We start from the raw sequence: 26923 nt of genomic DNA, 5'->3' as shown, positions 1-26923 counted from the left end.
AACAGTTTGGCGCGAACGAATATCAAACCAGATGAAATTGTACGATCGAATAAAAGCACGGTAAAATGAATGAACAAAAGTTATGTCTTTCTTTCCTTCGCGTTGCCGCAGAACTTTCGAACAAAACGACCTCAATTAAGTTAAAGTATGTTTTCCTGTGTGTGTGTTTTTTATTCTTTACATTTTACATTACCTAACAATGCTCACGAAATTTCCTTCCATCACTCCCTAAGATTGTAACCGGAGGAGACGGAAGAAAAGGACGCTCGTGGGCTGCACCCGATAACTAAACTTAGACACTAATAACACGCAATTACATTTGTCGATAGAGAAACAGATCTTCAAAGTTACTCCCCCACCAACTCCGCGTCGCTCGCACGCGGCATCACTGGAAGGAACAGGAAACGATCGCGGGGAAATATTTCAACCGCAGTACTGAAACCTTTCGGCACGCGCTACTTCTACGATTGAAATGTTTCACCTAATAAACACCGTGTGAAGACTGCGACAGCATTGATGTAACCCGGGGAGGGCGGGGTGTTATTTCGCGTAATATCCTTTTGCTGCTGCACGAGGAAGCAGGTACGATACAACAAACAATCTAACCCCTAACAAAACCCTCGCGTTTGTGCCACTTTCGCGACGGAAATAAATTCTAATGCTGAAAACATCCTATAAGCTTTTGATTCTTTGATAAACTCCACTTTCGCTCTACCTTTGGTGGCTACCATTCTCCTCTAAAAAAAACGGCACTCCCGCCGCGCATAGGTAATGTTACTTCATACACTGAACCACGCCTAAAGCCTAATTCGAAGATATGTTCGATCGCGATTCCTGCTGCCAGAATCAGCCTGGTTTCGCTGGCTGGGTTTATCCACAACCGGCCCTCACACGAGCCCTTACCCCTCCTACCCACCTACCAAACCAGTTCGTGTGGTACCTCTCTAAATAATGTTTCCCATCGCTTAATATGTAACCTTCTTCGCGTTCCTCATAAAGCTGTACGACAGCGTACCACCCACATACGGAAGAAAGAGATAAGAAAAATAATGCGCGTGGGTAGGTTTTTATATATTTGTGTGTATGTGTGTGTGTGTGTGTGTATGTATAACAACATTTAGACCTTTTCCCTAAGACTCATTTGGGTGAGGCTTGGGAGGGAAAAAACAAACATATTGCCTAACCTTATTGCAGCCTAATACATAATGGGCTTCGCTTTACATTGATCAACAACGTACCCGGTGAAACGTTTAAGGAACTTTGGATATTCTTTCTTATAGATAGCGCGCAGCACGGTGGCCGGGGCCCATCCGCCGGGGTTTACTGTAGGTGAAATCGGTGCAGAATGGGTGGGATGGGCGAGGTTGAAGATGGGCGAGAAAAAAAAAAAGAAAGTAACGGGTAAGAACAAAATTAGCAATCGAAACGGGTCGAAAGTAGATTATGGGGCGTTTGTAAAGAATAGCTGCGATAATTACCGGTGGAGCAGTAGGTAATTTTACACGTCAGATCGTCCCGGGTAGCCGTCTTGCTGTCCTTGCCCGGCGTAAGGTAGGTTTGGCAAACTAATATCACCGTCAGATAGATTCGCACGCACTTTCCTTGGTTGGCGGGCTGAAATGCAATTATCGCATGAGTTGGAAGGAACAATAAAACTACCGCTAAACATGTCTTGAAGCCGCAATTCCACTACACAGACTATTAACATTTAAGCCGAAGGAATCATAAAAAATTATTCAGCACATAAATGTTGTTGTTGTTGTTGATTTATAGAGATTTTGACCGATTAGGTCATTCATCTCTATTCAGCACATAAAAATGGCAGCATGTTAGTAGCAATTGAATATATACCAAAAAAAATTCAATTCAAATACGATTTAATGCGGTTAGTATTAAGTATACAAGTATGTGTATATCGTCCCTTTTATATGTTGGCACAAAATCCATTATTCCAGCCTCTTCTGCTCATTATGCTACCAGGAAACCTTTTTTGACACGGAATCAAGCACAAAAACTTGTGAATTCCGGTATTATCCTACTGGAAAACGAAGTCTAGGCCTACTAAAGCCTAGCTTTGTTCAATTGAGTTTGATTCCAGTGTATTTTCAACTTCATTCTCATTGAGATCCACGCAATGAGAAACTTCCCCATATCATTGGTTTAACACTGGATGTTAGTTCCAGCTCATTTTAACATCATGTTATTCCCGAAGATCGCAACTGATTGTAAAAAATATCCCAAACAGGAAGATGATCAAATTTTAAGGAAATAACAAATATATTGACAAAAATAGGGAGGTGTTATTCATGTTTCCTCTAATCTACATTGTTCAGCAAAAGCCACAAAACAATGTGTTTGTTGACAATTTTTAATGATCATTTTCCTTCTTCCGCATTCAACGACAAAACAACGGAAAACGATAAGGGTTGGAAAACAATGGTAATTTCCAAATGTGATAGTTTCATCGCACGTCAGAGGTGCATTTCCTAAATAGATTGTATCGTTGTGGAAACACGTGCCCCACTACTTGCGAAAACAGTGGAGCGTAATAACCGCCGCTTTATATAACCCAGAAAACACTCCGATATACCACAATTCACGGAAGGCTGCACAAGATGCGTGCAACAGATGAGCTTTACCAAACAACTAGTCAAAGCGTCAAAAAGCGGACACATCGAACGTTGCGAAAAGATAAAAAGATAAAACCATGGAGCAATCGTCTAATCGATCAACCACTCTCACTCGGTCACTTACCGGATACTCCTCGTTCTGATTGGAATGGTTGCACACGACCCACACATCGTTGGCCCCGACGTCGACGTTATCGGTGATGCGGCGCATGTGCGACCAGAACAGCGCATCCCGCTGGCTGGCGGGCCAGATGCGCTTGTACGTCTGCAGGAAAACGAGCGTGTCGGGCGCCACATTGTCCACGATCTGCACGTCCTCGAGCGTCGTCTCCCAGTCGTTCCGGTACGCCGGGTCGAAGAAGTAATGGCACATTTCCCGCGCGGTCACCCCCTTCACCACGTGGCACGATTTCAGCGGATCGATTACCATACCGTCCACCTCCTCCTCGCGCCGGTACATCTTCATCTCACCCTCGTCGGCGAACAGCTGCCAGCCGTTGCCATCCTCGCCGACGCCCTGGCGGGCCTGCGTCAGCTGCTCGGTGCAGATGCGATCAATTTCCGGCCACAGCTTGTGGCACTGCGCTTGCGCACCGGTGCCAAAGTCTTCCGCTAGCTGAACCGTTTCGTCTTCCGCCTCGAGGTTGGTGCTGTGTACCGAGCCTGCGTTGCTTAGTTGAGACTGCAATGTAGGACGGATGCATTAGAAGTGAACTTAATTGATCGAGTTTCAAGTAACGTTACCTGCTGTGATTGGTACTTCAACCGCACCCGCAGCTGACGATCTTCCTCGATCTTGTCCAACCCCGTCTCAACCGCATCGAAGAATTCATCTTCCGGTATGGTTGAATGTGGTCCTTCCTAAAAATTACACAAAAAGTAAAACCCATTTTTATTATCGACTCATGAAAAACACTTCCACACAGTCAATGTTTTTTTTTTTGTCCCTAAAACATGCTGTAAAATTAAGAATTCGTAGCACATAATCGGCGTTAAAATTCAATCCTTAAACCTCAAAATCCTGAGTGGCACTAAATCATCACAGATCAATGTGTCATAAGTATTCGTACAAAAGCGGATCTAATTATACAATCATAAATCATCTCCGTTCTCTACAATTGCAGCTTATCTGTTGGAAGTGGGTAAGAAATTCAAATGAATTAACATTCCTAACGCACAGCCTCACAGCACCCAAACGAATGCGAACGAGAAAAGAATGTTTCCCTTTTACGGAATGGAGCGTCTCAAAAAAAAAGAAAGAAAGACCGGGAGAAAAGATCGCTAACAATTGGCGGACAAACGACTAGCTTCACTTTCATAATCACGAGACCGAGCGGCGGTGACAGCATCGACTCGCTTTTGACGACATTCGAGTTCCGTCCCTGCATGGGCACGAGGTTTGGCCGGCATACGCCAATGGCAAGCAGGCGCGAACATACGCGGAATATTAAAACATTACACCAACCAACTCCCTCCCTACATCTCTCCCTCCGGTGTGGATTCCGCGTCTCGCCGCTTAGCCCGAGAGATGATCGTGCCGTGACGATAGTGATGGCGATGATGAGGGGATTCCTTACCACGCACTACATCAGGCGGACATCGAAAAAGCATTAAGTTTGCATCCTGCGATCGAAGGTTTTTTCGCACCATCAACATCAACATCATCATCATCATCATCATCATCATCAACATGCACGCCCGTCAATCAGGTTCGCCGCTTCAAGGATTCTTCGGTGAGCCCCGAAATCACCACTGGTAGGAAAATTAGGCACCAGACCTTCGAGCCGCTTGGCTAGTGCAAGGCGAAAGTCGCTCGGTCGCTGCGTCGATAGCGTCTAATTAATCATCGACACGACCCGAGCGATAGAGAACCACGGGTAACCTTGTCGTGGTGCTATGCCGATGGAAATGGACTGAGACGAGGTTCCATCTCCATGTTCGGAAGATTCGCCGTCAGAAAGAATAGCGCTGGTCAATGGCACTGCAACGATCTACATCTCTCGTCTTCTTCTGCCCACATGCCGCGAGTTCGGTGACAGGTTGAAGGAGCTCTCTTTCCGGAAATTCTTCCGCACTTGACTGGTTTCTATTTCCCGCAAAAAAAAAAAGAACCCCCAAAAGCCGGCCCAAGCTCATTTGCTATGCGGCGACCTTAGCCTTGATTCGGCTTTTCGGCGACACAGTGACATCCAAGTTATGGGTAAAATTTCCAAGCGGAACGGTGAAGGACAAATTTTAGTTCGATATAAAGCAACAAAGTTTTGCCAGTGGAAAAAGGAAGTAGAAGGCAAATATTTAAAGCGTTTCATTTAATTCGATGTGTTCTTCAATTAATGGCGTGAAAAGTGCGTTTGTAGCACCGAATGTAAATGTGTGATATTTTTTTTTTTTAATACGAACTTCACTTTTAGGATAGGATAATGTTACCAAATGTAGCCGAAAATTGATCGAATGCGTTGGTGCGTGATGCACAGGTTTAGGGTCGAAATATTAGGTCAAGGATAACACTCAAAATCATACATCAATCAATCAAGTTTTGTAATAGGTTTTCCAGTTTGTAGGTCTTCAAACCACAAAATTGGTCTACCAACCCTATGATGAAAATGTAGCTCAATCGTATCTTTAAATCATACAGATCAAATGGAAGGTTTTTGCTCAAACCCCAACGTGTACATTGAATGTTTGATTTTGAAACAAATCGACAAGTTTGAACGTTTAAATCGGAAGAAATCTTGATCAAAGACAAGGTGTGGCAAAAATATTGTTTCACTCACAGGAAGAAAAAACGTCTTCTCCTGATTAAAAATGTATCCTGCATTAGAAATTACACTGGCGTTAGATAAAAGTATTACAATTTAACTTTGGAGACTGTAGACATAAGTTGTGATCCATTCAATGGGTGTCACTTTATTTTTCTACGTAACATCGATAGTAAGACTTTGGAATAAAAGCACTCAATAAATGCAAGAGGCACATTCGTTAAGGGACGCGCCTAAGGTCGAGCAATCAAGTAATAGCACCTTCCGACCACCTTGCCTTATTGACATCCGATCGTATTTACATTTTTCGACAGAAGAACCAACCAACGCGCGCGCGCGCACACTCGCTGTTATCGAAGGCACCGAGCGTCAACATGGCGCACGGAGGAGTCTCGAAAAATCGTCCACGTCCAGACCAGCAACTGGGCCAGGGTTACACACCTCCAGCAACGGCGGAGGTGGCGAAACAATTGTTTACACTTGCAAATAGATTTTCAATTTCGGCCAACCCGGTACGGAAAACAACGGCTAATGGACGCGTTGATGTTGGAAAAACAAACCAACAAACTTGCGATTACTTAAACGTGAAATGTAAATGATAAGACGGTGCAGTGTGGGAATTGTGGTACTAAAAAGAACCATCGAAACCTCTGGAGTTTCGTTCCGTAAATCGTTTCCACATTCAACCTTTATAAAACTTCTGATGGTAGACTTAACGAATACACTGATTAACGCTGTATTTAAAAATATTTTTTTAAATCGTAACGAGATCCTCCTCCCACCTCGCATTAGTCATACTTAAAAGTACCACAAATAGAACACGTACTATTTCCTTCCGCAGAAGCCCTTTAAACAACCGCGACGTTGTCAGCGAAGGCATTATGAAGAACTTGACGCAGTTCTGAATGATGATTCACTACTCAACCGCACCGACTTTGGTGTAGTTACACTTTGAACAATTTTTACGAAAACACCTCCAATGCACCTGTCCCTGATTCACAATCACTTTCGGAACACACTCTTCCCAAGTCCCACCAGTGTTCCCAATGCGATCCCGCAAGGAGAACGGCAAAGAAGTTCGGTAACAGTTCCCTCTACCACCAGCCGACTGGGACGACCATGAGAGCCGCCGGCCTTCGAAATGGGAAAGGGACAATTAATGGGACACAGACTTTTCTCCGTCGAGCAGTCAATCGCACTGGTGTGATAATCGTATGAAGAACAACCATGGGCAGTAGAAATATAGCCCGTGCCACTTGGAGCCCGCGCGCGTGTAGAGAATCGCCGGAACGCGTCGGATTAACCGTAGTATTGGGTCTGAACCGAACGACGGTACGAATGAAAGTGACAGTGGACGCGTGCGATCGCGCGAGCCGACGGTTAACAACTGGAACAGCAGCACCACACAGAGAGCCCGGACCCTTCCCATCGCCACCGTCATCGTCGTCGTGATCGTGATCGTCTTTCGGTGGATGGCTTTTAGCCGCTGTTACGGACACTATGCCGTGTGTTGTTGTCGTCGATGCTCCTCGCGAGATGCGTATGTTGCAACGAACCGCAGCTGATTTCTTGTCTGTTCGAGGAAGACAGATCTGACACAGAAACAAGGCAGTTGCATACCGCGAATAACTTCCTTATTTGCGTGTTAGTGAAATATTAACCATCCATTAGTCATGTTTAGATACTGTTTTCCACAAGCGACCTTCAACAAACGAAAATTTAAGAAAAAAATATTAAAACAATAACCAACACTCATTCGAGGTAGAAAACTCAAAAACCTGAAAAGATGTGATCATACTTTATACAGAAAGACTGTATGCAATTGAATACTGGCATTTTAACGGAACTTAGGAACAATTAAATTAACCTAAAGATCAACTTACAACCAAAATACCCCGTACCAATAATTGAATCATAAAAATAATGTTCACCTGTTCCGATATGCTAAGGGTACACGACCGTTAACCAACTTGGACCCAACCAATTGCACCGGGCCGCTCGGCGGTACATGTGGCCGGGCACAATGGGTAAACAATTCGACATGGATCTTACCCAATGGGCCAGCGGCAGGTTGGTGGACATAGACTCGTGATTGCGAACACTCTCCGTGCTGCCTTCAATTGACACCGTCTTTTGACACACTCCATTCTCCTTTAAATCCAATCTGTGGCAGATTTGGTGGGCCTGCGCCGTCGTTAAGCAATTAGACCCGCCTCGGATAGGAATTATTATTGCCACCGAACGACCACCGCGCGCTGGGTCGGAAATACTCACGACAAAACTTCAATCACACGAGCCGTGTTGCGATGTTTATTAGCGTTGCAGCAATCGTAGGGCTTCGAGCGGGAATCAATCACCTTTTGGCTGCTAAACAAGAATTTCTATTATAAACCATATCCAATCCATGACCCACTTCGGACAAATGTTCTACATACATAAGGCGATCGTACTTCCATTGCATTGCAAAAAGACGTTGTTCCTTGGTTCCTCATCAAACTGGACGATCTGTCTGCATGTGGTATTGTTGTGCCCGATACGGCACAGTGAACAATTTATTTTTCGTAGCTATCGGAACGATCGACAGCCGATTGCCCAATCGGATGTTTGACGGACGACAGATAATGACAAACCGAAAATGGCACTGCCAAAATGGTCCTCGCACAGGCAACGCGTGTTTCAATGTCTGCACAGTCAAGGGTAGCCAGCCAGATAGCGTTGGATGAGTCAACATCACGTTACAACGATCGGAGGATTAAGCCTCAAAACACGTGAAGCGATGAAATGGGTGTGATCGCAAAATTAAGAAAAACGTGACCCAATCTAATAATAGTGTAAAATGATGCCAATATAAATTACTCAGAGTTTGTCTTGGATATGGAGTTGATGGAGTTGACATTCCGTTAGATTTAACAAATTGACACTTAACATAAAATATACAATTTCCGTCATGCTAACACAAATATGTGCATGCATGGAGCCGAGCACAGACTACCATGCATTACATAATACTCAAAAGTAAATACATTTCGTACAACAAACACAAAACAGTTTAGTGGTTTACCTACACTTTTAGGTATAAATAAATCTCACAAAATAGATCAACAATACACCGAAGCAATTAGTTGTCTGCAAACAATCTCCCGCGACGGGGATGTGTGTACACTTTCTTCCCTAAAATTATTACACGAAACAAAAAAAAAAGAACACACATTCCAACAACTCCCACCAACTCTAAAGAGTCGCGCGATCGCCGACATAGCGGCGTTCAGTTACATAACCATTGTTTACATCGCGTGATCGCCAGCCGGAGAAGAAAGGTCGGCCGGGTGTGGTACGAAAACGGAGACAACGCGAGGAAAATGGGAGGCCCAAGCGTTTCGCTGAAAGTGTTAAAAAGCACAAGCGAGGAGGAAAAAGGAGGAACGCGAACTGTGGCTGAAATGTCGTTCAAGGTTGCCGTAGCATATTTATGCTTTCGACAACGAGCGAGCGGCGCTGGGATTCCGCGGGAACTGAATCTTCTCTCGCGGATCATTTTAGGTCGGGAATGGGAATACGGGTCGAAGACGTGCAAGAAACGGGAGTGAAGTGGATAAATTTCGGTTGAAACCATGACATATGCAGCTACTTAAAAATACGTGAAATGCTAAAAACATTTGCGTTATTAAGGATCAGGCTCTTGAAAGCATCAAAGAGAAGAAATCTCCAATCCCGTATTCCAACTTTATCAACTTCGTTGACATCCTTTCACTTTCTGTTCGAACCAGAAACCTATTGGGATCATCGACCTTTTTCTTGGCGTTACAATAAGATAAGCCAATTTAACTAATGAAACGTGTTTCAGAAGAAGTACCTTAAAATGTTGTTGAAATATAAGATCGACCCGATTTTCACTCCTCCAACGCTGGATTAAAAAAATACAAATCACTGGTGAAGGTTCCAAAAAACACAGCAAATCGTCCAGAGATATTGCATTTTCCATCTCGAACCTTCCGAAGCGGTTCGTTAGGAAAATGAAATAGGAAGGGTTTACACAACTTCTTCTTGCTCAAGCCATTTGTAAAATAAATTAATCAACTTTCGTCCAGTTTCTGCGCGTTTTCTGGTATCTCCCCCTTTTGGGCCCGGCTTCCATTTTCATTTCTTCGTCGGTAGATTAACATCTTGTAATCTTTTCCCGTTTACGTAACGAACAAAGCAGAAAAGAAAAGACACACTCACACTCCACAAGTATAGAGACAGTGGCGTGATCGACTCCTCACAAATGCGTTCGCGAAGCAGGGGAGATGAAGACAAAATTCAAACCTCCCAATCTGGCGATATTATGTACGGTTTAGTCGCACCACAGACAAAAAAAACTGGATCAACCAAAAAACGCATTACTGTGAGCGGAACATTGGTGGCTACTAGACAGCGCATCTCTTGCCCCGAAGGAGGCAACAGTGTAGTGCTCTCCAGCCGGTGACTTAAGGCGGCCGCGATCCCGTGTGGTGTGGTGTGCGCATCAATCGGGAATAAATGCGACCAAGTGCTGATGATCACGCACCGTCCGGTGGTGCGTGGTTGTAGTTTGCGGCCACGCGGCCCGCCGTTCCGCTCCGTGCACGTTTCGTTATCGAAGGCGAAACGAGGGTGTTCGTTCGTTGGGTGAATTTCAAATTTGACGGTCATCGTACGATGCGCGTGGAGCGCATCATCCAGTGCTGCAGCCGGCACGAAGACGGCGCACGTAGAGATGGAAACAGGTTTTAGTTCCACGGGACCCCGATCGAGCCGCCGGTGCAGAGTTCAATCGTGGACGGTCGTGGTGGTGCGATGTTAGTTCAATACCCAATACGACGACCCCGGTGACGTTGATCGACCAACGAGAAGAGAAGGGGAGAGGGAAGCGGTACAGAAAGAGGTGAAAACGATAGGTTCATCTGTTAAACAACAAAACCAATATATAACCTACACAACGTCAACAAATCACACCCCTTTCCGTCGATGGAATCGGGAGAACCATGACCTATAATCGCACAACAGGTTTTCGGCAGAGGGTTACAATTCGATCGATGGTTGATCATGAAACGGCAACTGTGTCGTCTTCCCGGTCGGAACACAATCGATCATCTGGATGGATCAAAACAGAAACTCCTGTTTATGGTCGCTTTTTCCCACATGATTTGCTCGCAACAGAAAATGATGATGTGCTTTCACAATGGTCAATGTCACGAATTGGCATTAAGCTCACTGTCGAAACAGTAACGCCACAACTCACTAGTAAACGCCAAGTTGAGCAATAAAGTCGCCTCATTGTCGCTTTTCGCTTGCAGACCCTTTTTCGGCTCGCTTTAAGCTTTATTTACGTTTACACCACTAACTCTGGCGGCATTGTGCGCTTCAGGCTTATCGCGCACGTTGGATGCTAAATCATTATGCACAGCCCGTGGTCGGTAGTCGCTCTGTTTACGCGGCTGACGCGGTTTTCGTTGGGCCAACCCAGGGTCAGCCTCTGGTGAGCCCCCCAAGGGCACGAGAAGAGTCGCAAGAATTCCCAATTAAGCGAATGCAAAGGCATTCCGTGTTTACCAGTAGTGAGAAGAGGATTAAATTTATGCTTAATCGAAAACAGTTTCGAGGCCAGAACCAAATCTTAATTGATGCGAGTGATATTAATGTGGTAAAAGGGGAAAAACAAACCCCGTTGAACTTAAAGCATCGAGTCTTATCGTAACGGTGTTCCATCTAATCGGTCTATTTAAAAATGATCGGTTTGGGTTTTCCATTAACTCTAACCTTGCATCATTTGCAAGTCATCGCAATACGAAAAGAAGGGCAAAAATAAACCTCTCAACTGCACGCTTTCTACCAGAGCCTGGCGTCGAACAAAGCGATGACAAATGTGACGCGAAACAAACAAAACACACACCGGATAAGGAAGATTTTATCTCTCGTTCGAGTGTGCAAATGCAAGCGTACGTAAATACCCTCTCAGCTGTAAAGCCCTTATTCTCTACTCTAGGTTCAAGTGGTATCGACCGTGAAGACGTAGGTGTGCAAAAGCAAATAGGCACTTTTTTTCAAAGAATCTCTTTACGATTAAAGAACGAAAATGTGTATGGAATGGGTTGTACAATATCAAAAACACCAAGTATCCATCAGATAGCGTCTGGATATACCTCGCTTGAAGAATAATAAAGTGCACATGATGATGATTTCTATAAAAATGTATCAATACTCAGCAATGTCCATATGAACGTGAGTATTAGTCAAGTGTGTTAAAGAAAAAGTCTAGTAGGTCTTAGACAGTAACTTGCCCGAAGCATAAACAGCATCTGCGTTTAAAAATTAAACTATTTTTATTTCTTATCTAGCGTAATCGTCGGCAATTGGAGCAATTTGCCACAAAATGGTCGGAGAAAAATAGGTCTTCTCTTATCGGAAAGGATCGATTGGAATCCGCCATATCATCTACAAACAATTCTAGTATTTTGAATTCACACATGACGGAACAACAAAACATCACACAAGTTGATTTAAATATGGAGATAATAAAAATAAATCAAATTGCTTACTTCAGTAGAATTCGAGTTATGCACCTCCGGACATAAACTTTATGGATTGCATATTTCCAAGCCAAGTTTAATGTTTCTACAAATTTTACAAGTTTCTTATATTTGTCAAACACTGAATCAGTAACTCCGTTAAGAATAAAATAAAAAAATGGAAAAGTCCTTGCGATAGATGTAAATCCCTGTCGGCACTGGATAAAATATTCCGGTTGTTAAAAAAGAGTGCGCTTTCAAAACTGCCGGTCATATATTGTTAAAATGAATGTATGTATCAGTGATTTTGAACAACTTTTTTGCAAGACCAGATTGGCATTGTTTTGTTACTATTTTGCACATTTTGCGAACCATCGGCAATTGCAAAAGCATGCAATTTCCACAAAGGCTCGGCAATATTTTTTATTTGAAAATTAGAAAAACTATTGAATAAAACGAATAAACTAGTCAAATCTTAATAAAATGCCTTACAACGAAAAATCCTTTAAAATTTAGATACAGGTAGCCAGACTAATTAAAAGTTCCCTGTGAGAGGCTGCAGTTACAGAAAGAATGGAGGAATGCCACATCGGGTAATTAATATTGGCCTCTGTAAACAACAATGCCACGCGGAACACCGTCACTTTGTTGACATGGCGTCCCACGTATTGCAACATTCTTGGGTCAATTGTTGAGATAAGGTACGATTGGACCTAACCGTTTAGTGCTGACCGATATCAGTAGCTGGGACTGATAAGGCGGCGACCAACGAGTTGCATTGATGTTGTCGTTTTTACCATTTTACAACGAAGATTGCAACACCAACAACAACTTCCTTTTGATGACGAATGCACGATGTTGTCCTTCTTTCATCGCCGTATTGACTAACGAGAGAAGTTCACTTACCTCCAAATCTGGTCCGGGTATAACGGAGTTTCTGTTCTTTGCTAGCTCATCCTTACAGTTCCTACAAAAACGTATGAGATGCTAAATAAGTCATTCGCTTCTCCATTTATCAGATTAACCACTTCAATGTCTGCGTACCTGTACAGTTCTTCCGCTTTCCGTCGCCGTTCCTGCTCTTTGTCAAGCTTTTTCTTAAAGCTCTCCTCCTTCTGTGAGATTATGTCCAGGCAATGTTGTAGGGTAATAATCACACCGGCAGTGGTTTCACGGAACGTTATCGCTTCACCTTTGAAATCGATCGGCTTCAGACCATCACCAAGATCCAGTGGCGGCTGGTCTTCGTTTTTATGGTGGAGAGCATCAAAATAGCTGGACAATAGATAATTTCGTTGGAGTTGCTTATAAAATTGTCCACATGTATGCTATATAATATCTCCTTACCGCTGGAGTGTGTCGATCTGGCCGTAAAGTATGTCGCGGAACGTTTCAATTTCGTGCAGCTTTTCACGCAAACCACGGCTGACCCGCTTCAAGCTACTCCCGCTAGCCGTGGATAGCGTGTTCGACTGGAGCGATATCGTACTGCCGTGTCGCCTCAAGCTTACTGTCTCCGGTACGTCGGTTTTGTACGACTGCAACACCTCGATCCAGTTCCGTTTGTCTTCCGGCGTTTCCGCGCGTAAATACCAAACGTTCTGACCGATCGCCACGTCGAACCGGCATTCGTCGAACTCGTGGGACTGCCGTTGGCCGCAATTGGAAAGAGAGAAAAATAAACGCCTTTCAGAGTTCATTAATTTACCAAAGTGTGCATTGCGTTGCCAGGATCACCAGATGACGTAGCACTGGGGTTAATTGTATCAATTGCTCCTACAATAAATCATAATTTCTCGTAGGGGCTCTGGGCATGGCAGGCCTAGAAACAATCTCCACATCACCACCGACTGACCGATATCACTTATCGGTAGACGAGGTCGAGGTCACCGCGGTCGTACGATCCATTTGAACTTAGTTGCCCAACGACCATGTTTCGGGGTTCCTCACCTTAATCGATGCTTTCTGCAGGCTGATCGCTCCTCGACAGCCAAAATCACTGTCCTGTTCACTTTTGTAGTACGATAGTGTACCATCCTTCAGCACGATGAACCGCGGCTGCCAGCCGTGTATGTAATTCGTCCACTTGCTCAAGTAACCTTTTAACTCTGGACTGTTGAGGTTCAGTTCTACCTCTGAGTCATCGCTGTGCGAGTTGTTCTGTACAAAGTAATCGTCGGCCATCGCGTCCGCGATCAGGCTACCAAATGCGGGGTGCAGTTTCTGATTTCCCGATGATGTTTTCCCCTCCTTCCTTACTTTATTGCCAAATCTCTATTTTCCAAAGTCAACCGCACACTTTCCCGAACGCCGCAACGCAAGCTTTCCAACTTTCTCTCAGCGTATGCGCAGCGCTTGTTCGATTGCACTTTTGTTCGATGATAGCACTTCTGCCAAAAGCAAATTGCACAAAAACAAAACAAAAACTTGGGGAAAATAGTACCCGCGGGCCGACGCGTTTTTTTCGAGGAGATTTTCGTCAAAACAAAGAATCTTCTGCCGCTAAACAACACACCGTCAGGCAGCTCGCCGCACCGATGAAGGCATCGAGGAGGACGATGTAATTATGATTCACAGAATATGAGATTAGATTCACTTTGGTATTATTTTTGTTTTCGTTGAAACCTCCGGCATGTTGCTTGAAAACCCATCGTCAACAAACTGACAGTTGGTTGGTAGTAGTGTTGGCAGAATCGGGACTCGGAAGATTCGAAGATTCGATCCCTAGAGGGATTCTAAAGATTCGAATCCCATTTGACGGATTCTAAAGATTCGAATCCCTTTTGACGGATTCTAAAGATTCGAATCCCTTTTGACGGATTCTAAAGATTTGATTTGTTTGGGACTCGAATCTGTTTTGATTTGTTTGGGATTCTAATCTGATTTGATTTGTTTAGGACTCGAATCTGTTTTGATTTGTTTGGGACTCGATTTGATTCGATTCTGACTTGATCCTAAACTGTTTGAATCGACTCACAATGATTTGAGTCGAATTAGTTACATAACTAGTCGATCTAGAAACAATGTAATTGATTTAAATTTACTCAAATCGAACGCTGGGTAGAATGTCCATTGGACATAGATTGAGTTTTTTGCGCGATTTGCAAGTTTTGCTGTAAAAAAATTCCTGGAACCTATTTTTTACAAATAAATACAGTAGAATGTCCATTATCCGAGTTGTTCTACCCAACCAAACCCATTTCATCAGGACCAGACCCTTTTTACCGGATTCTGAATCGGATTCTGGGGATTCAGATTAGAATAAACAATTTCCAGACCGACATTGATTTGTTTATGTTAGCAGCCGCACCGCGTCGATCCAGCGGCTAGCAGAGAGCGATGGATCGACTGACACTCCCACTGACAGGAGGCTGTCAGTGGAGAAGTGTCCTGCGGTGTGAAGAGATGAAAAGAAGATCTCTTCTGATCGGCATCTCGTGCGGAGCCGACGCGTCGTCGTGACGGTCCGCCAATTTTAATCTGTAACTTAGTATCCTGTATTTTAACGTGTTAGAATAATAAAGTTCATTGTTTTATCCCCAAAATACAAAAGTTTACATGAAGATGATGATGAGTCCCACCGCTTACCCCTACATAGGATTGAGAGGCACGAAAGTATATTTGTGTTCCTTCCCATGGACGAAAGGTAAATCGCCGAGTCCCCCAAGGTTAACGAGGCACCACTTTCCGGAGTGTATACACTCTTATAAGAGGATATTTCTGCTCTGTTTGTAGTTCCCCCCGCCAATTACCATTGGTTGATAATGTGGTGCCACTATCAAGGACAGAAAGGGACCCAACTACAGCGAGATGTGTAGATACTATTAGTTTTTTTCGTACAGCCATGACCACCAATGCGCGCATGTCTCAAAATTATGTAGACTCATTCATTCTATTCAGTTAAATTAAATAATAAAATAAAAAGTCCCTGTTCATTTTTTTACTCATCATCATCATAGTCAAAGACCATGTTGACAAATGCAATACTACGGGCTCAAAAACTACAACATTTACTAAATACATTGCAAGCACACCGTCAGACTACCCGCTTCACGCATACGGCGCATAGGCGTTTGAACTCCCTAAGATTTCACGCTTGTTTAATCTCTCTTGGCATCCTGTTGTACCATTGTACTCCTTTGCAAAACAACGAATTTCGGGCGTTTCCAGACAGATAGCCGGGAAGTCTTGGCTCACCGGCATTAGGAGTGTGAGTCCTAACTACTATCCTTTCCCCAAATACGCTGGTACCAGGCGTTTCAAAATTTGGTACACAAAGACCACAGTTCCAAAGGAACACTATCCGCTGCTTGGACCGACTGTTTCTTGGATTGGGATTCGGATTTGGGGATTTGGTTTACCCACCACTAGCATAAAGCTGCAGCGCGCCAACAAGCTTCAAAAACTTGGTCGCTGCTTGAAATAATAACTGAAATAGCCAAACTGCGAATAACTTTTTAGTGCCTTGGTCAATTTCAACAACAGACACCTCAAATGCAAGGCCTTTTCAAGGCAAACAACTTGATTCAACAAATATTCTACCTCGATTCTTATTTAATGAAATAAACATTTGAATGGGAATTAGATACAGATAACTTCAAGGTATTTTCTGCTGAAATAACAAATTTGTAAATAATTTTTTATTCTTTCCACCGATTTGTACATGTAACCCCATAAATGAAAAGGATGAACAATCGGAACATTAGGCTGATGTGCATTTTTTCCATACTTACAGGCCTGGCAGCAATGGCAGTTAACATCTAAAGAACGATGACATGCGGCAGCCTCCGGCGAGCATTTTCGGGCCCATAGATTCATCAAATAGATATATGAAAGATCATCTAGGCGACCATGTAAGTAAAAACAATGTATTGAAGAACAGTGCAATTAGAACAGTGAGCTAATCCTTAATTACTTCTGTATCATACTTACCGGCATGGCAGCGATGGCCGTTGAAAAACACAGTACCCTACATAGTAGGAAGGACTTCGCGGGTAGCATACGGCAGTAACTGGTAAACTTTTAGGGGCAAGAGGATCCATCTATTTTGGGTAGAATTCAATCATGAACATGGTGATAGGATAGTTTGTTTTTTCCCGGTACCTGGACTAGTTAGCAAACACGTTGGTGCGATTGTTGCGTGTATTCTACGACAGCTAGTTTGATTTTTTTTTTTGTTAAAGCCAAGAAAAATGCATATTACGCACTCCGTGGGCACCCAAAGAGGCGGGCGGTTCCTAAGAACAGACTCGAAGGTGTCATAAGAGCATCCCTCACTACTCCCTAAAAAACTCGGCAAAAAGCTGTTTCTTACACCACCAACCACGCATGTTACCTGTCCTAACTAAGATATTAGCCACGCAACAGCTACTGTTGATTCCGTTCAAAGATAGTGGTCTTACTAGATCCTGACATCCCTGGCGAAATATACCCTAATCAAAATTTGGTGTGGCCTGTCGCTAAGCATGAAAAGGTGGTGGTGGCACATTTTTACTATTCCTATCTCCGTATGCTCCGTACCTGACCAAGGAAAAAATAGGTGGCATACCAAAATTGACTATGTAAAACTCTTTGAAGTAACTAAAAGAGCTCGAAAATGCTCGAACCTCCTAACTAACCTAACCCTAACGAAATACATAGTACGCTATCCCCGCCTAAGTAGCCATAATTACGCATCTCCTACACTTCATCTAGTGCCGCATCCCTGACTAGCTCTGCCCTATCAGTTGTTTGATTCGAACGTCTCCTAACTAACCTAACCCTAACGAAATACATAGTACACTATCCCTGCCTAAGTAGCCATAATTACGCATCTCCTACACTTCATCTAGTGCCGCATCCCTGACTAGCTCTGCCCTATCATTTCCCTAATTAAGGGAATAATGACGCACTGGCGTTGCCTGGCTGGCTGACTGGCTGGTTGGTTAGCTGGTACTTCAGACGTCCCTACGATGTCATCTTATGTTGTGTCTTCTGGATGGGCTGTAATGGATACTGAGTTAATACAATTGTAAAATATAGTATAGGATTGCAGGAGGAAGGAGTACCAACCGTGCTCTAGCCGTGGGGAGTTTCGAAGATGGGCTTACCTATACAAATTTCATAGTGTTGTTTTGGGCATTAAATTATGTAGACATAATGAAGTCATATTCTCAAAGGATTCATCAACAGGTTATCTAACAGACAGTCACCACTGTAGCCACGAATACTACTGAACGTGCCAGGACTGAGTATCTCAATATGTTTGACATCCAAGTGTGTTATGCAACCAGTAACCTGCTGCTGGAATAGGGAAAACTATCCAAACCAACAATCCCGGAACAGAATAACTAAATTAGCGTCTTCATGATCGGTCCTGAAGCGCTTGGTTCTCGGTTTGAGGTCACTAACTTGCAACGAATGTTTAGTATTTTCAGTTTGTTCACAAATATGAAGCATGAACAAAAATATCGAAGCGTATTTTCTTTTGACAAAAAGTACCAACAGTTACATTGCATTGATTGCTATAGCAACCAGCTTGATTTGGGAAAGAGTAAAATTTTCGCGCGGCACCGGGCCCGGGCCTTATGAAATGCGTTCAATAGAGTCAAGTAAAAAAATACTCGACGCCGGGTAACTAGCAATGGTCTCCGTATAATTTAACAAAAAAAAGAAGAAAAACAAAAAGCACCACCAACAGAAGTGATGACGAATTTCCTTAGAACTGTTTTATCCAATACACGATTCTTCAAGTGCTTCGAAACACATACAAAACCCAAATTAATATAAAATACAGTCACACAAAACAAAAATATCGCCATGATGTACAAATCAACCAGAACGAAATCCAGAGCTCACTCCGATGGACAAACACGAGGCAACTGAAGGATTTAATTGATCCACATTTCAGCAATAATTATTTCAAAGCTTCCTGAGATAATATGAAGTCGTACAATACCGATTTAACCGGTTCGATAAGTGACTTGGACGACAAGTGAACAAGTGATAACTGGACTTGAAATAAAACGTTGAATGTTATATTTGACTAAAATTTCATATTCCACCTCCTAGAAGATAGCTTTCACATAAAAAAAAGTCATAGTGCCCGTGTAACCGGGCAAATAAGCTAGTAATTTGTAAAAAAGCGTATCGAACGAAAAATAAAGTTAGTAATCTACAAGCGACAACTCGCCTCTTAGCTCCTACGTCGATGGAAGTGCCACCTGGGAGCGCATCGTTCGCAAATTTCTACAATAAATCATTCGCAGTGGCAGATTATCCTATGGGTGGAGTTGGCGGCCGCTAGAGGCCTCGCCGGTCAGAGAACCCCTTTAAAAATACTACATAATTGAGAGTTAACCAAGATCGTGTGTGCAAACGACCGATAGAAGTGAAGAGTTCTCGCAATTCTTACTAGAAATTACCATATTGCTATGTTCAGTTTGGTAATTATTAGCGACGTACAAGTTAATTAACAACTATAAAATTACGCAAAACAAGCGACTTAAATGAAGCGGTTTGAAAGTGGAGCAGTAAACCGTTGAAAATTAAAAAAAGAAGAAGAATTTATTTATTTTCAAGAAAATGGTTTGGGTAAATTTATAAGATTTAAAATGGTTCGAACTTGGTTGACAATGAAAATGCAGACTCCTCAACCGTCTCTACCCAAGTAACATTTCCAAGACCTAACCGCGTGACTACATTAAGCGTACCATACCAAAAACCTGGTACGGTCTAGTGACAGCTTACCAGTGACGATGGTGCGATAGAAAGAGAGAAAAATCGGTTTTTACCACCTGGGCCGCACCATTTTTTGATATGGTACGCTTAACCGCGTGACCACATTAGGCGTACCATACCAAAAACTTGGTACGGTCGAGTGACAGCGTACCAGAGCCGATGGTGCGCTAGAAAGAGAGAAAAAACGGTTTTTACCACCTGGGCCGCACCAGTTTTTTGGTATGGTACGCCTAATGTAGTCACGCGGTAATGTAGTCACGCGGTAATAGACTTTTACAAGTTTTATCAATGTTTTAACATGGGTGTACCAAGTCCAATTGGTTTTATAGAGGTTTCTCAGCAGGCAAAATAGTTTTAATAATTTTGACATCCTTAAAACCTTTTGAGGATAGCTATAAAACCGCTCATTAAGTCTAAAATCTTAGTAGACTTGAAGAATCTGTAAATACGCTGTTAAGTCCTTCTTAAAACCTTCTCTTAAAACCAATCAGTGATTTTTGGTCTAGAAAAGGTTTTAAGGGGTGGTTTTGACAACGTTCTGTAGAGTGGGCCCTCTTACACTTAAAACGGGCTTATGAAGGTTTTATCACAACCTTTAAGATATTTTACTCTTCAGATGAGACTTAATGATGAGCATGAACAACAACGTTAGAACCATGATAAAACTTAAAATGTTACTTGGGTAGGAGCACCGGAGATCCTGGAGCCAGAAACAACTACCATGTCTTAAAGCCAACAAGAAACTGAAATAATTGTTTCAACTTCAAATTTTGATTTTGAAACTGTTGCAACATGAAAACTAATCTTTTCCGATGTTTTCATTAACCACATAATGAAAAAAAAACCTGCAGATTATGGCAATATCGAGAGTTCTAAAACCTCTTTATAAAGATGAGGATGACGTTTACTGCAGAAAGTTCAATACAGAACATTTTTGACTAAAAAACCAACGGAGCATCAGAAGAAAGCACTTGGTTGTTATTTTCGGAAACTACCAAAAGTGTTAATTATTACCCATGAATCAAAAGAACACATCACATCTATTTGTAACTTGTACAAAAGGTTTATTTTACCGTATTTAATCGAGTATGGTGCGCAGACGAGTATAGTGCGTACCTAAACTAAAACAAAAGTATTGAGAAGTTCATCTTGGTTACTTGCTAATGGGTAACTTCCGAATATAGTGCGCAGATAGTATTTGATCGATCTTTTATCTGAGAAAAAATGCGCACTATATTCGATAAAATACGGTAACCCAAACTAAAGACACAAAGTTAATAAATGAAAGAGGAAAGAAACACAATTATTGGAGAGAAGTACTAAGATCTTATAAAAAACTGAAAAAAAGAAGTAAAAAAACAATAATTATGGATATTGCAAACTGTAGAGCACAGTCATCTGACGTTGCAATATGTCTGCTAAATACTTGAGCCTTCGCGCAAGCATTAACCGGAACAGTGCAGGTATTATGAGTGAAATATACCATGTGCAAATCACTCATAAAATTCAACTTTTAATTTTACAGCTACAAATTATAAGGCAGCAGTGCAATTTTTTCAGCTAAAACGCATTTTTACCTCTTCAACCCATCGTTGGAAAATTGTAACAAAAAAAAAATTAAAAAGGAAAACAATCATTCAGTGACTCGGTGGTCAACTAGAGTCGACGCGATCTTAGCTTTAAAACCCAGGTTCGGAGAAATCAAAAATGCATTGCAAAAAATTTGTAACGGTAAAGATAAAAAAGCAATAACAATAGATGAAACAAACACGCTTCTCCATCAAATGAGTAAATATGTGGTTGTTTTAATAGCCGTAATTTGGAACACGCTGCTTCAGAAAATAAATGCTACAAGCAAGACGCCTCAAACAGTTGAATGTGAACTATTGCAAGGATCAGTGTTGTTGCAATCGTTAGTAACATTCATCAAGAGTTTTCCCGCAGATTTTGCGAATGTAGGAATAACAGCTAACGAGTCATCTTATAGTTCAGTTCAGAAGAAAATCGTGTGCGTAAGCGAGACGAACACAAATTTTCTATCAATTAAGAATTTGTAATTAATACATTCTATGTCATTTGTGATAATGTAAAATCTCTAACATTACAAAGGGCTATTATTATATAGAATCTTTCCCCTGATGATAGAAAGAAAATTTTAAAACTTTTGACTTAAATTTATAAACTTTCATTAATCACAGCATGCTTTAATTGCAAAATATAACAATAATATAATCATACAGTAGATATTTAATGCTGGTTAATATAAAGTTCTGTAAAGGGTTGGATCCGACGCCTCCTGAAGGCTACTATAGGCTCTCCTCCCCAACTCCTACTCAATACGTCCGCGACGTACAGAACGGTAACTTGTCGCCTAAATATCCAAGCTTGGGTACACGGGGAAACCCACCCCCTTGGGCGGATGGGCGGCAAGGCTGAATTGAGAGGGGGAATGGACTGCTACTTGCTAGTAGTTCATCCCCGAGCGTCTGTTCTCCATGTTAGGAGCGGCTCGAACCAGCGCCTGTTCCCCATGTTAGGGGCGGCTGTACACCCTGTCCTGGCATCCTACGGGACGTAAAACAGCTAGCGAATGCTGCAGCGCGAAATCCGTCAGAACGTGGAACACTACAAACGACTGAGGACACAACAAACCCGGCTCTTCGAGAGCAAGAAGCGTCGCTTCGAGGAGTCGGATGAACAACTGATGCAGCAACTAACTCAGTCGGGGGAATCTCGCCAGTTCTACAGGATGTTGAGGAAGACACAAGGCGGCTTCACGCCAAATGTCGCAATGTGTCGTGACGAGGAGGGCAACATTCTTACGGACGAGCGAGAGGTGATCGAAAGGTGGAAGTGCTACTTCAACGGACACCTGAACGGAGCGGAATTGGGGGAGTCCAGCAGCGGCGCAGGCAGAATTGAGCAGCACATTAGCCAGGAGGTAGATGACGAGGTGCTCCCACCATCCTTGGACGAAGTCACTAGTGCCATCAAGCAGCTGAAACAGAACAAAGCAGCTGGCAGCGATGGGCTGGTGGCAGAACTATTCAAGATGGGTTCGGTAGAGCTTGCCGTCAGTATGCACCAGCTAATTGTGAAAATCTGGGAGCAGGAAAGGATACCGGATGACTGGAAGCTGGGTGTCATCCACCCAGTGTACAAGAAGGGTGACAGAATGGACTGTGCCAACTTTCGAGCCATCACAGTCCTCAATGCCGCCTACAAAATCCTATCCCAGATACTCTTCTGCAGACTCGCGCCCCTTGCTACAGATTTCGTCGGAAGCTACCAAGCTGGGTTTGTTGGAGGCAAATCCACCACCGACCAGATCTTCACTCTACGGCAGATCCTCCAGAAGTGCCGGGAGCACCAGATCCCGACGCACCACCTCTTCATCGACTTCAAGGCGGCTTACGATACCATAGATAGGAAGGAGCTATGGAAGACCATGCGGCAGTACAGCTTCCCCGAGAAGCTGGTTCGACTGGTAGAGGCCACAATGGAGGGGGTGCAGTGTAAGGTGAGGATTTCGAACATGCTGTCGGATCCGTTCGAATCTCATCGGGGTCTGAGGCAAGGTGATGGACTCTCCTGCCTTCTATTCAACATCGCTCTGGAAGGTGTCATGAGGAGCGCGGGCTTCGACATCCGTGGCACGATTTTCACCCGCTCTCTCCAATTCCTCGGCTTCGCGGATGACATCGACATCATCGGGCGGAACACAAGGACGGTGTGCGAGGCGTACACCCGACTGAAACGCGAGGCCGCAAGGATTGGATTGATGATCAATGCGACGAAAACGAAGTACCTGCTCGTCGGAGGCTCTGACAGTGACAGAGCCAGGTTGGGGAACAGTGTATCAGTGGACGGCGACGAACTTGAGGTAGTAGAGGAGTTTTGCTACCTCGGCACTGTCGTAACTCCGGACAACAACGTGAGCTGCGAAATCCGGAGGCGCATTGTTCAGGGGAATCGTGCCTACTATGGACTCCACAAACTCCTGCGGTCCAGATGGCTTCTCCCACGCACAAAATGTGTCATATACCGCACGCTGATTAGACCGGTCGTTCTCTACGGGCATGAATCCTGGACTCTGCTCACGGAGGACTCCAACGCCCTCGCAGTCTTCGAGAGGCGCGTGCTCCGGTCTATCTTTGGCGGTGTGTGTGAACAGGGCGTGTGGAGGAGAAGGATGAACCACGAGTTAGCTGAGCTGTATGGCGAGCCGGACATCCTGACGGTGGCGAATGCCGGCAGGATTCGTTGGTTGGGGCATGTCATGAGGATGCCGGACTCATGCCCCACCAAGAAGGTGCTCACCAGCGACCCGCCCGGCACGAGACGACGAGGAGCTCAGCGAGCTCGGTGGATGGACCAAGTGGAGCAGAACCTGCGAGACATCGGATGCGACCGGGGTTGGAGGGCTGCAGCCCATGGACCGAGCTACCTGGAGAACGATTGGTGACCAGGCCATGTCAGCACGACGAGCTCAACTGCGAGCGGGCCATTGAAGAAGAAGAAGTAATATAATGTTATATATATAAGTACCTTGTAAATTATACTACACAGGATGGGCAGCATGAACCAATGAGTTTGAAACGGCGGCGCACCCGCAGCGAGCGCAGCGAGCGGACTGCGCTAGGTCTACCGAAAAAGGGAGTTTGTTATAAATTTGTGAAATAAGGGGGGCCCGTGGGCCCCCCTCATACCGCACCCCTAGGTTGATTGCGTTGCCGAACTAATATATCACCAATTGCATAAGTTTAGGTATATCATCGCACAAGAAAACGAAGGCAGGGGTCTCATCTATTCTTTCATCGATAAAAGTTTGACACGACACCTAATACAAACAATTCACATAACGGTATTTATATCACCCATTGTATACCTTTAGATTGCATTGTATACCCTTCGTCGCAGAATAGGTGTAGCTACAATCTAAACCAAGCCAAATCTGCCAAATGCTCCAAATGCAAAGAAAATTATCTCACCAATTAACTCCAGCATTCAAATGCAGCTTCTGCAAAAACGAGTGTCGCGAGGTTACCACTTGAGCATTCTACCGGGTAAAAATCTCCGGGGAAAATAAAAAATTCCAATACGCTCGAGCTACAAGGAGCATTCACTAGCCAATTCGAGTTCCTGGAAAATAATACTGTTGCCCCCTCACGTATAACACCTTCCTATCACTAGAAAAATTATGTATTGAAACACATACCAACCTTATTTCTAATCCAAAACCGACAAACTAACTGCTACTATCACTCTACTACCATCAAAACAGACAAACTAACTGCTACTATATATCTCCCAAAGGACGAACCCCTATATAGGAGTTCGGACAGAGTCAGTACGCCTCTGAATACGTGAAAGTGAACATAGTTTTCGAATCAACGTAAGAGGATATACCCCGAAATCGCAAAACAGAAGAAGAAGAAGAAGAAGTATATGTGGCAGCCTTACAATTTCGTACAGCACTGCACGATTTAGATAAATGTGCGACACCTCAAATCGAGAGAAATAATATTGAATTTTAACTTTGAAGAACACGTTAAATATATAATTACGTGAGGCACACATGCAGAGGCGGATCATAGGGTAAGCAAACTAAGCAGCTGCTTAGGGCCCCAAGTTATCGAGGGCCCCATCATTTACCCACCTTATTTTTTTTTTTTTTTAATTTTAATGTTGAAATAATTTTATTATTTTTTAAAAAAAGTTGCATGTCTTATCAAATGTGTGATGAATTTGCGAATGAATTGGGCTTTGATTACGAAAAGGAGATCAAACGTCGCATTTTTGAGTTTTTTAAAGTAAACATAAAAAATACTGATGAACTAACATGTATAAAAGCGAACAGTGTAAAGATCATTTTGCAAAAGAGGATAATCCTCAGAATAGTTTGAAGATAATGCACATGGGCTAGCAAAAGTAATGCCCTGCCCCAAACATAGTTATAATACTTTGCATTGCACTAAGCTGTTATTTTACGAATTTTTTGATAAAAATATTCGGTATTCAAAAGACTCAATAACTAATTAGATTAAAATGTAACACATTAAATTATTCGTCAATTTTGTTAATAGAAAATACTATTTGTGAAAAATGATTCTCTTGGATAGTTCGCAAAGATGGTTTGGCGTGAAATATGATTTTGAAAACAAGGCTTTTAGCATTTAAAACATGGGATAATATTGAGGAAAATGTTAGTTTGTAATGTAGTTGAAATATAATGTTGAATGTTGAATGCAATGTATGCTTTTGGGGCCTTCAACTTGTAGCTGCTTGAGGCTTCTAGAACACTTAATCCGCCTCTGCACACATGCCATATGACACCATCAGACCCCACGTGTACCACCGGCAGGCACCACGCGCAGGTAGCCTTTTGCTCTTCCAAAAGTTTCTGCTGCAGTATTTCCATTTGTTTCTCCTTTTCAGAAAGTTGTTTCTCCATCATTTTTATTTTTTTCTCCTGCTGTTCTTCTTTAGTGAAGCAGTGAAGCTGCTGCTTTTTAGTGGGCGAAGCTCCTTGTGCGGCCGAAGTAGCCACTCGCTTCTGCTGTACATTGGGAATTTCTGAAGACATATTACATTATATTCTGAAGACATAGACAGCTGTGATAAAACCTTTATAAATTGACCAAATATGGTATTTGATCCGATACAGAATGAGGAACCTGACATCACCATAAAACTTAAAAAGGTTTTTCACACTTTAGTTGCAAATCGGCCCTAAAATGTTAAAACTGAAAAAACATACGGAGAAGCTTAATTACCAAAGAAAAACTCTTTAGTATACGAATTTAACTTATTCATTTCTCGGTTTAGTACTTACAAACAACTTCCACGATTTGTCTCAGTTAATGCTTTTACGAATTTTGATTCCGACAATCTTCCCGTTTCGGTATCCCGGATTATTCTCGGGCAGAGCTTTGAATGTTCATAGATAGCAAAATCGATTCAACTAATCTCAACTTGAGAAACATTAGTACCGTTTCCCTACTCATACTATGATAGAATTTCTCTTTAAATCTTTCAATGAAGCTCATAATAAGTTCGTCCCATTAATGCACGCTGATTATTATAACTGTCGTGATCTCCACGAATCATTACTCTTTTCCAATATATTTCAACTTCCAAATTCGACAATTTTTCCTCTCTTAATTCTTACAATCTCCAACCACTCTCGTCAAAATCAATCACAAGACTGATGGTTCAATCCATTTCGTTTTCCAATGTCTATTTTGTTCCATCTTTTTCAATATGCAGATCCATCTCGGTTCAGTAG

General features: G+C 43.0%; 1 protein-coding gene across 2 annotated transcripts; it reads right to left on the bottom strand.

The window, feature by feature from the left end:
* Positions 1 to 145: 145 nt before the first annotated feature.
* Positions 146 to 14557, bottom strand: LOC131262001 (ceramide transfer protein). Of its 2 annotated transcripts, none has more exons than XM_058263891.1 (8): positions 13867 to 14557; positions 13264 to 13562; positions 12961 to 13191; positions 12823 to 12883; positions 3346 to 3491; positions 2755 to 3280; positions 1479 to 1614; positions 146 to 1323 (listed from the first exon to the last, which is right to left on the bottom strand). In XM_058263891.1, exons 1-8 carry the CDS (start codon positions 14098 to 14100, stop codon positions 1196 to 1198), a joined length of 1761 nt encoding a protein of 586 aa, XP_058119874.1. In that variant the 5' UTR covers positions 14101 to 14557; the 3' UTR covers positions 146 to 1195. The 2 variants fall into 2 exon arrangements, with proteins under 2 accessions (XP_058119874.1, XP_058119873.1); XM_058263890.1 differs by having other exon boundaries at positions 2755 to 3312; positions 3375 to 3491.
* Between the last annotated feature and the right edge of the window lie 12366 nt (positions 14558 to 26923).

The sequence above is a fragment of the Anopheles coustani genome, chromosome 2 (genome assembly GCF_943734705.1).
Source record: "Anopheles coustani chromosome 2, idAnoCousDA_361_x.2, whole genome shotgun sequence".
Taxonomy (NCBI): domain Eukaryota; kingdom Metazoa; phylum Arthropoda; class Insecta; order Diptera; family Culicidae; genus Anopheles; species Anopheles coustani.
The sequence above is the reverse complement of the archived record's forward strand: the minus strand, read 5'-3'. Positions and strand labels throughout refer to the sequence as shown.